The 13,576-nt window shown below is 36.1% G+C and overlaps 1 protein-coding gene across 1 annotated transcript in view; it reads right to left on the minus strand.

Moving 5' to 3' along the window:
• The window catches only part of CNGB3 (cyclic nucleotide gated channel subunit beta 3), a 155,218-nt gene that overhangs the window by 129,891 nt on the left and 11,751 nt on the right, over positions 1-13,576 (minus strand). The window contains exon 3 of the mRNA XM_023222921.2: positions 7,821-7,947. Coding sequence (XP_023078689.2) covers positions 7,821-7,947 — 127 coding nt within the window. The remainder of the gene's footprint in view (positions 1-7,820; positions 7,948-13,576) is intronic.

The following is a 13,576-nucleotide window of genomic DNA, read 5'->3' on the forward strand; positions in this document are numbered from 1 at the left end:
CTCAGCAAAACTGGCGTAGAAGGTACATACCTTAAGGTAATAAAAGCCATCTATGATAAACCCACAGCCAACGTTATAATAAATGGGAAAAAGTTGAAAGCATTCCCCTTGAGAAGTGGAACAAGATAAAAATGTCCACTTTCACCACTTCTATTTAACATAGTACTGAAAGTCCTAGCCAGAGCAATCAGACAAGAAAAAGAAATCAAGGGCTTCCAAATCAGTAAAGAGGAAGTCAGACTGTCACTATTTGCTGATCATATAATCTTATATGAAGAAAACCCTAAAGACTCACCCATAAAGCTCCTAGAACTGGAAAATGAATTAAGCAAAGTTTCAGGATACAAAATTAATGTACACAAATCAGTAGCTCTGCTATACACCAACAGTGACCAGGCTGAGAATCAAATCAAGAACTCAATCCCCTTTACAGTAGCTGCAAAAAGTAAAATAAAATACTTAGGAATATACTTAATAAGGAGGTAAAATACCTCTACCAGGAAAACTACAAAACACTGCTGAAAGAAATCACAAACAACACAAACATGGAAACACATCCCATTGTGTAAATGACCACACTGCCAAAAGCAATCTGCAAATTCAATGTAATTCCTGTCAAAAATACCACCATCATTCTTCACAGAACTAGAAAAAACAATTCTAAAATTCATATGGAACCAAAAAAGAACCCGCACAGCAAAAGCAAGACTAAACAAAAGAAACAAATCTGGAGGCATCACATTACCCAACTTCAAGCTATGCTATAAGGTCATAGTCACCAAAACAGCATGGTACTGGTATAAAAATAGGCATATAGACCAATTGGACTGAATAAAGAACCCAGAAATGAAGTCAAATACTTACAGCCAACTGATCTTTGACAAAGCAAACAAAAACGTAAAGTGGGGAAAGGACACCCTTTTCAACAAATGGTGCTGCGATAATTGGCAAGCCACATGTAGAAGAATGAAACTGGATCCTAGTCTCTCACCTTATACAAAGATCAACTCAAGATGGATCAAAGACTTAAATCTAAGACCTGAAACCATAAAAATCCTAGACGATAACATCAGAAAAACCCTTCTAGACACTGGCCTAGGAAAAGACTTCATGACCAAGAACCCAAAAGCAAATGCAACAAAACCAAAGATAAATAGGCGGGACTTATTAAACTAAAAAGCTTTTGCACAGCAAAATAAATAATCAGCAGAGGTAACAGATAACCCACAGAGTGGGAGAAAATCTTCACAATCTATATATCTGACAAAGGACTAACATCCAGAATCTACAAGGAACTCAAGCAAATCAGCAAGAAAAACAAACAAACAAACAAACAAACAAACAAAAACCCTGAAACAATCCAATTAAAAAGTGGGCTAAGGACATGAATAGACAATTCTCAAAAGAAGATATACAAATGGCCAACAAGCATATGGAAAAATTCTCAACATCAGTAATTATCAGGGAAATGTAAATCAAAACCACAATGCAATACCACCTCACTCCTTCCATAATGGCCATCATCAAAAAATGAAAAAAAAAATAGATGTTGGCATGGGTGTGGTGAAAAAGGAACACTTACACTGTTGGTGGGAATGTAAACTAGTACAACCACTGTGGAAAACAGTTTGGAGATTCCTTAAAGAACTAAAAGTAGATCTACCATTTGATCCAACAATCCCATTACTAGGTATCTAACCAGAGGAAAATAAGTCATTATAGAAAAAAGTTACTTGCACATACATGTTTATAGTAGCACAGTTTGCTATTGCAAAAATATAGAACCAACCCAAATGCTCATCAATCAAGTGAATAAAGTGTGATATATATCACACTTTACATATATATATTCCATGGTGTATATATATATATGTGTGTGTGTGTGTGTGTGTATATACACACACACACAAATTCAATGTGATCCCTGTCAAAAAATATATATATATATATACACATACATACTTACACTGTTGGTGGGAATGTAAACTAGTACAACCACTGTGGAAAACAGTTTGGAGATTCCTTGAAGAACTAAAAGTAGATCTATCATTTGATCCAGCAATCCCACTACTAGGTATCTACCCAGAGGTAGATGACTAGTTTGTGTATATATATATACACACACACACACACATACATATACACACACATACACACACACATATCATAGAATACTACTCAGCCATGAAAAGGAACAAAATAATGGCATTTGCAGCAACGTGGATGGAATTGTAGAGTAAAATAATAATAATAATAATAATTTTTTGAGACAGAGTCTTGCTCTGTTGCCCAGGCTGAAGTGCAGTGGCATGATCTCGGCTCACTGCAACCTCCATCTCCTGAGTTCAAGTGATTCTCATGCCTCAGCCTCCTGAGTAGCTGGGATTAGAGATGCAAGCCACCAGCCCAGCTAATTTTTGTATTTTTAGTAGAGACGGGGTTTCGCCATGTTGGCCAGGTTGGTCTCAAACTGCTGACTTCAAGTGATCCACCCGCCTTGGCCTCCCAAAGGCCAATCTCCACTGGGATTACAGGCGTGAGCCACCACACCTGGTCAGAATTGGAGACTATTATTCGAAGTGAAGTGACTCAGGAATGAAAAACCAAACATCGTACATTCTCACTTATAAGTGGGAGCTAAGTATTCTCATACAGAAGCATAAGAATGATACAATGGACTTTGGGGAGTGTGGGAAAAGAGTGGGAAGGGGGTGAAGGATAAAAGTTTACACATTGGGTACAGTGTACACTGTTCAGAATGATCTCAGAAATCATCACTAAAGGACTTACTCATGTAACCAAACACCACCTGTTTTCCAAAAACCTATTGAACTAAAAAATAAATAAAAAATGATTTGATGATCTGTTGTTTAAAGTGTTTGTAATGTTTAATTATAAAAGTATTACTTACTATAGAGGAAAATTTCAATATGGGGCTAAAAGTAATAGTGCATTATTTTTATTATGCATCCCACAAAACTGGCAAGTGTGTATCTGGTTTCCTTTTTTAAAAAAATGCTTATAAATGATTGAAGTGTAGATTGCTTTTTATTTTTGTAAACTTGATAACTGACATTCCTTTTCTATTTCAACTATAAAGTCACATATGGATTTTTAAGCATCTTTACTGCAGTGATTCTTGCTTTTTCTAGCTACAAGACAATAAACGTCAGTGTTTATGAGTGGTGATAAGATTCTGAATTCTCTTCTGCTCTCATTGTTCCTGCTGTGAAATGATTGCCTATTTTAAAACCACCCAAATAGAGACTGATTGCTATTATGAACAAAGAAGACTATTCATAGAAATAACCTTCCTTCTCAGTATTATGAGTAACAATGGTGATAAAAAGTCATATACTATAGTGTAAAATCAGTCTTGCAGCACACCCTAGTCACAGGCACTGAACATTTCACTCACTTGCTTGTTCATCATTTAACCACTTAACCTATGAGCCATTCAACTCTGTCTCCTTTTTCAGACGTAGCTATTTGACATTTCCAGGCAAAACACATCTTCTTTTGCTTGCTATTCATTAGTGTCCATCAAAATATATTTTTAATACTAAAAAATAAGACTGGACTGAGATAAAGTGCCAGAAATAAGCTGTTTTTCTTGGTAATGGACAAATGGCATCAGTGGAACTTTACAGGGGTGAACCCTGTGTCTTTCAGAAGCTAAGTGTTTCATTTGACAAGATAATGAATTGTTTGCTTTTGGGGGTGAAGAGTGGGACCAATACAGTTTCAATTCCTTTATGTACATAATGGAGATGGTGTGATGATTAATATTATGTGTCAACTTGACTGATCCACAATGTGCCCAGATATTTTGTCGAACATTATTCTGGGTGTGTCTTTGAGGATATTTTGGATGATATTAACATTTGAATCAGTAGACTGAGCAAAGCAGATTGGTTTCCCTCATTTGGGTAAACCTCATTCAGTTAGTTGAAAGCCTACATAGAGCAAAGAAGCTGACTCTCCTGAGAGAAAGAGGGCACTCCTGCCTGATTGTTTAAGCTTGGACATTGGTCTTTTTCTCACTTCAGACTCAAACTGAAACATTGTTTCCTTTTGGGTCTTATGTTTGCTGGCTTTTTGAACTGGAACTTACACCATTGGCGCTTCTGGTTCTCAGGCTTTCAGACTTGTACTAGAACTGTATCATTGGCTCTCCTGGGTCTCTAGCTTACTGACTGCATATCTTAGGGCTCTCAGCCTCCATAATCGTATGAGTCAGTTCCTTATAATAAATTTATTTCCCTATATGTGCATACATCCTGTTGGTTCTATTTTTCTGGAGAACCCTAACCGATACAGATGGTAACCTCTGTGTCTCTGCTCCTCTAGATGTTCACTTCTGCCCATCTTCCCAACAAGGCAGAAACTAAGGATGTAATCAATAATATCACACTGTACTTCTCACACACTGACACCAAAATCCACACTATGCCTTCTCCCCAGTACCTATTGATCAGTCCAGACATAATAATCCCTATTCAGCTCAAGGCTTATGTGAGAAGATAAAGTAATTGCACTTACAATAAGAAAACTTCTTTTAAATTTTCCAAATTTAAAAAATCGAGGTGAGAACTGGTCACTCACCCAGCATCTATATTGAGTTCCTGCAATCAATCAAATACTTATTTTTTTTCTAGGAGAAAGAGCTTTTCAAACCTGACCTTGCCCAAGGTTAAAGATGCTGATATTTAACAACTGAAAATATAAAGGTGATCTTTTACTCATCAAAAGCATTGTGAAGTAATAATTTCAATAATTATTTTATCATTGATATTTTATTATAATGTATAAAAACTCTGACTCTAAAAGTCCAGATATGGTAACTGTTGTTGCTCATGAGATCGGAACAGAAAACTTTGGTCAGTTCTACATGGTATTGAACTTTAAGATTACCATTAATTTTTGTCAAAGGTGATACTGGAGCTTGTAATGCCCCTTTCAAGTTGTTCCTTCAGTGCAGCTGAAGGATTTCACCCAATCCTGAGAAAACATGTGAACAACCATCTAATGACAAAGCAGAACTTTAAGCTAACTTGGGTCTACTCAGTTTGTTAATACTTCTCAAACCACTTTGCTATCTATCTTGTAGCCGGGAAGACATTAAAAAGTGTTCTGACAAGATCATGTCCTTTGCAGCAACATGGATGGAGCTTGAGGCCATTATCCTAAGTGAACTAACACAGGTACAGAAAACCAGACACCACATGTTCTCACTTACAAATGGGAGCTAAACATTGAGCACACAAGGACACATTGAAGGAAACAATAGACACCAGAGCCTACTTTAGGATGGAGGGAGAGAGGAGGCTGAGGGTCAAAAACTACCTATTGCATACTGTGCTTGTTACCTGGCTGATGAAATAATATGTACATCAAACCCTTGCAACATGCAATTTATCTATAGAATCAACCTGCATGTGTACCCATGAAACTAAAGTAACACTTAAAAAAAAGTCTTCTGGATTTAACAGTTTGGCCATCTCAGGATAGTGATAGTGACGAAAAGCCATGTTAGATGAGAAGTAAGGAATTGAGAGCTTTACAGCCACATGTTTTTTCCTCATTATCTTTGCAATCTGCTACTGATTATTCTTGCTTTTATCGAGAATTCTGAGCAGAAAGGAATGGGAAGACTTTGAAAGCCATTTGTATCTTGCTGTCTCCTCCTGAAGATGCTGTACAGTTTTGAAAATCTAGAAGTTCAAGCAAATCCAGTATGTTTGGATCAATCATTTCATTTGTTAAATATTTACTGAATATTTACCATATGCCAGACGTCGATGTGGGTACTGGGGATACTAATCATCAACAAAAACAGACATGGCCCCTGCCATCATGAAGCACACAATTTAGAGAATGAGACTGATGTATTTTTCTGGCAGATAATCATATAAAATGCATCAGCAATAAATGCTGTGAAAGAGATCTTTTAATAGGGGCACATGGCCTAGTTAGGAAGGCCAGGGAAAGCCTTACAAAGGAAGTAATGGTCATGCTGTTATCTGATGAATGAATAGAAGTTAATTAGGTGATCAGGGGAGGAAAGAATAGAACAAGCAGAGGAAGTAGTATGTGCAAAAGCCTGCGACAGGAGGGAACATGACAAATACAAGAGACTGAAATAGAACAGGTGCGACTGAAGCAGAGAGTTGGGGAGGTTGTGTGTTGGGAGAGGAGAAAGTAAAAATAGGTGAGAGACAGACCAGGCAGGGCCTTAGAGGTCATGTCAAGAAGTTTTGTGTTTTTGAGCTATGCTGATTGACCCCTGGGTAACTGAAAGGTTTCCACTTCTGCATTTCAGAAGAGTATAAAAAAAAACCAGGAAGGAATGAGGATTATGAAGAATTTATCCCCCAAATTGTTAGTTATGGCTTCAACTTCAGTCCTTTGAAAATCTATCTATTGCCATGGGTTATTATAAAAAATAAACATATTGAAATTAATGCTAGAAAGGGAGATTCGTTTGGAAGGCTAGGAGTGTATTGGTATGAGGAAGGTAAAAGTTCTCTTTGGGAATTCAAATCTTTTGTGGTCTAATATTAGGAGAGCTGACTCTATTACTATAGGCAAATGAATTAACCTTTCAGTATCTTGGTTGCTTATCTGTTGAGTGAAGATAATGATGATCCACTAATAGGACTGAAAATCATCCTGTAAACAACAACAGTTAGTTATAGATAAAATATAAATAATTAGTTGTTCTGTTGTTAGATTCCAGTTCTTCCCTCAGAGTTTAAACATCTCTCTGCCAAAATACTATGTCAACTTTTATTTTTGTCAAATAACATTGTGTTTATGTGCACACGTGTGTATGCATGTGCGTGTGTGTGGTAGAGTGAGCTTGTGTTTATTTTCATATAGCCAAATCTGTGTTTATCGAAAAGGCATTCTCTCTTTCTGATGCCAAGTGTTCATTCAGCAATTCCCCGGGTCCCAGATAATCACGATGACTCCTACTGACAGCAGATGGTTTAACACAGTAGAGGCACTGCTGAGAGAGAAGGTGGGGTGGGGCGGAGTGGAATGGACGAATGGGTACTTTTAACTTCTTTATAAGTGACAACTCTTTTTGTCTATTAAATAAGAAGAATATGCTTTTATTGTTTCATAAATAAATTGCAATTATATCAACTATAGTTAAGCCATTTAAACTGGATCAGCGGGTACATAATACCATGCCAAGGAGTGGCAAAATGAAGGACCTCCTTGTTGGGATTTATTGCAGATTTACTGATTCACATTTCAATTGTCATCTCTTTTGTAATTTTTCCAATAATCTTATGGGAAGTACTTGTAAAGCTGTGTTCCTTCAGTGGCATAAAGATGTTCCAGTTCTGTAATTATTCCTAGTTAGCGTGTCACACTTTCTTTAGTGGATGGAAGGAAATAATAATTAATCTTTTGAAACTATAAAATATTCACAGAATTGGAATAGCTATTTATTTGTGAGCTTGGAAAATTTTCATCATTTCTTTTTAAAATTCATGCCTAGTAAATATATAGGCTGTTTCCATAATGATACAATGACTCATATACGTAACAGCAATATTTTTGTTCTGATTTGGCCTATAGCCAAATGGCTGCCTAGAGATATTGGTTAGTGGCCATGCCTGGCCAGTGAGGTACGATGAACTGCGCAGAACCAGTGTTTTAGTTCTGACACAGTTTTCTTGTGTTATGTGACTATTGAATTTTTTCTGCCCTTATATTCAACTAAAGGGGAGAGTGGATATTTGAGCTCTTTAGGGCAGGCTGAGCAATATCTCTAACATGTGTTGTGAGCTTTATTAAATGCTCACCTGTTTGGACCTTCTTTCTCGGGGTCCATTTTCTTCTGCTCTGGCACTATTCCGGTTGGTTCTGCTGCAGTTTGAGGGTCAGGGTTTGTGGTCAGATCTCCAGAGGAATTTGTCTTGGAGATTTTGTCTATGAAAAAAAAAATTCACATAGATAGAAGAATGTACACCACTCTTGACCCAGTTATATTTGACGACATGAACTACAAAGATGTTGCTTGTGTCTTAGAATAGTCTTCTCAAGAACACCTCCCCTGGGATTTCTGCTAAACAAAGTAGGACTTTATGCAGGAAGAATTAACCCATAGACACCTTCAGGCCAATGAAAAAATATAGTTATGTGCTATTTAATGACAGAGATATATTCTGAAAAATGCATTGTTAGGTGACTTAGTCGTTGTGCAAACATCATAGAGTGTACTTATACAAATCCTCATGTTATAGCCTACCACACACCAAGGCTATACGGTATACCCTATTGATCCTAGGCTACAAACCTGTGCAGCATGTTAGTTTAATAAATACTGTAAACCATTCTAACACAATGGTCAGTCTGTGAATGTAAACATAGAAAAAGGTGCAGTTTGAAATATGTTATTATAATCTTATGAGACTATCCTCTTTTATGCAATCCGCTATTGACTAAAGCATCTTTAAGTAGCACATGATTGTAATTGAAGTTGGTGTATTATATAATAAAGAGTTCATAAAATAGATTTCTTTTTGATATTGGCAAAGCTGAGGATAATAAGTCATTATTCAGAAGGCATTTCCAGTTTTGCTAAAGTATTCATAATTTTGGGGTGAAATTGATGCATCATAAAATTCAGAAAAGTAAAATAGGAAAAAATGTGATTGGCATTATTCAGCACTTGCATTCTACATTTTTATGAAATCAAATTTTTGTTTTTAGCTTGACCATCTTTAAGTTGTGAAATATTTTCTGAAGAAATGATACAAACTAATATGTACTAGCTTTATTTTCAGTACAGAAATTAATTTTTTCCCTTCAAGCCTACAAATACAATTTCTAATTAATATAGTTTAAATTGTAATTTACCCAGAGAATAATCAACTTACTGGTAAATATTTGGATTATAGAGAAGATTTTAATGAAAGCAAATTACTTAACATTAAAAGAAAATATAGAAGCAGAAAAGAAAAATAAGAACGAATGCAATTTAATGGTAATTCACTATCCAGTTTTTATTTTTAATTGGATGTCTTCTGCCTTCTGCTTAGGATATTAAAATGGAGGCCCAAATCATCATTCTTATTTTCTTGTAATATATATAGGTTAAAGATTTAAGCAAATCCAGTATTGAAAATTTGGATTTACAAAAGTGAGAAATCAGGGGATGATCGATTTACACAATTTTTCACCATACCAGTCCTTTAATATGAACATTTCTAAGATCCATCTAAAAATCTTTCAATGTACTGAACTTTCCAGGAACAAGTTTCAGGAATAAAAGAAATCATAAAATTGAATCACTCCTTAAAGTTTTTAAAAGTTTAAGACTAAGAAAGCTTAAATTATTGATTTCCCAAGACACTTTTATTCATTATGCATCTATCTACTTTTATTTTGGAATTATAGTATTTTTGGCTAGAAGATAGAAAACACAGTACTAGCTATGTTTTTGTTATGTTTAAATGGAAAAAAACCCAATTCCCAATTTACTTGGGATACAAAGGTCTCAGTATAATCACATCCTTGAAGCCTGTGTGTAAAGATTATGTTTAGGTGAAATATTGAAACTTGTAGGATAGGGACCCTTCTGTACAGGCACATGTGGTACGCTAATGAGTTTATCAGTATCCAACAGATTTCAGAGTAAAAAAATAGCACTTTCAATATGTCATTTTGTACTAACAAGCTTTTGATAAAAATAAGAGAGAAGGATCTGTTTTCCTTATGTGTTTGGGTCAAGTCATGTTTTTCCATTTGTCTTTACCCAATCAAAACAAAAATCATATAGATCAGATCTCTGACAAATTACCATTTTGCATTGCTGTCTGTGAAAGTGGCAGCCTAATCCTTTTTTGTGTCTACAAACACTTGGACAATTACTGTATAATATTTAGAAGCAAAATTCTTAATCGCTGGCCATGGATGTCTAGTGCATTTTTGGTTTGAAGTCCTTGAAGCCATATGTTGTATATACCTTTTATTACATGGAGGGGATCTAGAGTTATCATGGGCTTCTCAAAGGAGTCTGGACCAAGAAAAATGTTATGGATCATTGTGTTCACATATGTTTCAGGAGCACTTACCCTAAAAGAAAATTAGGATTGATAAAGAACATGAAATATGAGTAAAAATCAGAAAAAAAAATCCTGAATGTAAAACAAATAGAATCTGTACTGTAAAACATTTCTTAAAGGTTTTTATTGGCTATGGGTTTTTGTTTTTGTTTTGTTTTGAGACATGGTCTCACTCAGTCACCCAGGCTGGAGTGCAGTGGCATGATCACAGCTCACTGCAGCCTTGATCTCCTGGGCTCAAGTGATTCTCCCACCTCAGCCTCACAGATTGCTGAAACTACAGGCATGAATCATCACACACAGTTAATTTTTGTATGTTTTGTAGAAACGGGGTTTGGCCATGTTGTGCAGGCTGGTTTCAAACTCCTGGGCTCAAGAAATGTGCCTGTCTGAGCCTCTCAGAGTGCTGGGATTATTGATGTGAGCCACTGCACCTGGTGGGCTATTTCTTATAAAGCCACATGGATATAAGCTGCATCATATATCTCCTCCATCTCTCATTCAAGCTACAGCGTATGTATTGCATTTTCAGTATTAACTTTTCTGCTAGTACCAGTTAAATGACCAACTGTTCTGCAGTAGTTCTTTTTGTCCATTCCTAATAATAATTTTTGTTTATCACCATAACATTCGGATAAAATTAATTCCAGGTAGATCTTAGCAACTTACCAGATCTTCTCTAGCTATTACCAAACCTTTCCAAAATAACACTGCCCCTGTTTTGACAAGCCTGGGATATTTATAAATTAATTTCAGCCTAATTTGATTTGTGGATAAGCATTTAATTACAAAATAAATCCTCATTAATAGCTTATTGATGAACATGAGAAACCAGTTATTTCCTATTCTTGGCTTCAAAGCACAACTTAAAAAACCCATGAGGACTTAAAACAAAAGAATGCCTGTCAACTATAGTTCAGTGTGGGTGTCTTTTTATCCATGCAACATGTGCTTTGTTTGTGGAAACAGATGGTCAGAGTGTTTGCATCATCCTCATCATGAAAGAGAAATCTGAAATACAAGGCAAGTGTTGCTCTGGCATCTGGGTGAAGTGTTGTCAACTGCACATTGTGCTTCTTCCCAGCTTCACACATGGACAGCAGGAGTCCCGATTTCAATAGCTGCCCAAACGAATAGTGTAAGCCTTTCTGCCAGTGGTGCTCTTTGCACATTGTATAGCAATCGCCAGATCTCATCAGTACACTTGGTTAAATTCTGCCCTGGAATGTGTGCCTGTGGCAAATAGTGAAATCTGGAATCAAAGTGTTGTGATATGGTTGCCTTTACTGAATATGCAAAAATAAGTAGAGTTTGCTCTCCACACACCGGGCTGATTCCATCCTGAGCCTGGCAGCGTCTCACACTGAGCCTGTTTAATATACTTCCAGTATCCTTGGCCCCTTGTAGCAGCACAACATGGAGACACGAGCAGGTGTGAAACATCTGCTTCTCTCTTCAGGTGAGGAAATAAGTGATGTGGAAATCCATTAACCTTCCACATTTTATCAGTGACATTACATAAATGCTGGAAAGGAGGGATTCAAAGGAAGAACGTAATATGGGAATGAGATTGTAAATTAAAAAGACACTCAATTGGCTTGTTTTGGATGGATATAAAAAGCACAAGACTTGACAATGCCTTCACTGGTTAGAATCTTTGGTGTGGGGGATGGTACTACTTTGGTCAAATTTCTAGTTCTTAAGACATCAAAGACGTGTGGATTCTGTCTCAAAAATAAATCTTCTTTTATTAGGAGCCACCAGTACCTGAGTAACTGGATGTTAGATGCATTAATAAAGACTAAGTCTGGGTACTTCGATTAGATGCCTAAATGATACTATTATTTTCATCTAAATGAACATTTGGAGTTAAGGACTAACAGTTTTAAGAAGTGTATGATTAATGATTATTTTCCGGCACCCGAGGTTGTATTTTTGACTCAGCTTGTGGTTAATTTCAGAGTTGCTGGATTATCTAGTGTACTTACAATAATTTTAACTATAATACTTTAATCACACTTGAAATTTTATTACATCTTTGTAGATTGTCAAACAACATGGAGGAAGTTGACAACATTACAGCAGTGCACATAAAATGGAATCTGAAAGAGTATTTTAAAATGGCATTCACAAGAACAGAAAAATGACACACTTTATATTAAAAACATGTAATCTGTAAAAAATCCAGAGAAGGACTCAGAAGGGATGAGAATTCTGGAAACCATCTCATATGAGAAATGGTTTGAGGAACTTAGGCTCTTTTAGTAAAGTATTTAAGATTAACTAGTGACATAATAGTTACTTCCAATTCATAGAAATGCTGTTACATAGAAAAGAAAATAGATTTATTTCATGTGGTCTAGAAGGCAGAAGAAGGGCTTACCAACGAATTAACAAAACAAACATGCAAAACCCTCAAACATTCTAGCAACTTGTTTAACCACAAAATGCACTGCTTTGTGAGGTAGTGAATGCTCTGTTGGCTGGCGGTACTCAGGAGCCTCCAGCCAATCTAAGCCTGTGCTAAGGGAGCCTGTGCTGAGGGAGGACAGGATCTTTGCATAGGGTCAAAGCTTAGGTGTCCTCTAGGCAGCCTTAAAGTCCTATAATGTCCTGAAGAGATCTTTGTATTGAGGAAGATTTTTGACTTTAAGATACATCATCACAAGTAAAGAAATGTGCAAATCACCAAATGAAAAAGAACATGGATCCATCTAAGGTAGTTTTGTTACTGTTTCAGGATGTAGGAATCCAGTCCTCTCTCAATGTCATGCTAGGTTTCAGGGACTTTTTTAAAACTGAGATTAATTCATTTAGAAAATACATTTTATATATAGCTATTAAGGAATATGATGAGTTACCAGTGCTGGATACCAAACAGAGACCTGTAATCCCTACATAACTAATTCTCTACGTGACTCTGGATAAGTCTCTTTTTTATAACAGTTAATGAAAAAGTACTTTTGTACTGGGGATTTCTGTGAGGATTAGATAAAGACTCCATTTGAGAAAAATGCAATATAAACACAAAGCGTTCCATGAGCCAGACTGGAATAAATTGCTAAAAACAAAAACGAAAAAGGTATATTAACTCTTTCAGGTCTTCATAGCACTGACGTATGTGGGGCATGATGCAAGACCTTCCATTTACTTAACAGAGCCCAGGAACCAGAAAACCGTAATGCAATTTTCCATAAGTCAGCTATATTCTTTGGCAGAAAGAAGCCTAAAAGCACAGAGTTTAATTGAATTATGCAAATATATTTAAATCCTGCAAACTACAACATAAAAGGCATTTTAAAGGAAAAAAATCCATCCTATCCACATTGGTTAGGGTCTCTTAAGCTTTTAGCCTATAAAACATGTAATGACAGTAATTTTATCAGTCAGAACCTGTTCTCTATTCAATATTTAAAATGTATGTTTTCTATGCCAAACTTCACTCTTTTCAGCGAGGGAACTTTCTGCTGTATTACATGCAGGAATGGTTC

Source organism: Piliocolobus tephrosceles, chromosome 7, assembly GCF_002776525.5.
Source record: "Piliocolobus tephrosceles isolate RC106 chromosome 7, ASM277652v3, whole genome shotgun sequence".
In the NCBI taxonomy this organism is placed as follows: domain Eukaryota; kingdom Metazoa; phylum Chordata; class Mammalia; order Primates; family Cercopithecidae; genus Piliocolobus; species Piliocolobus tephrosceles.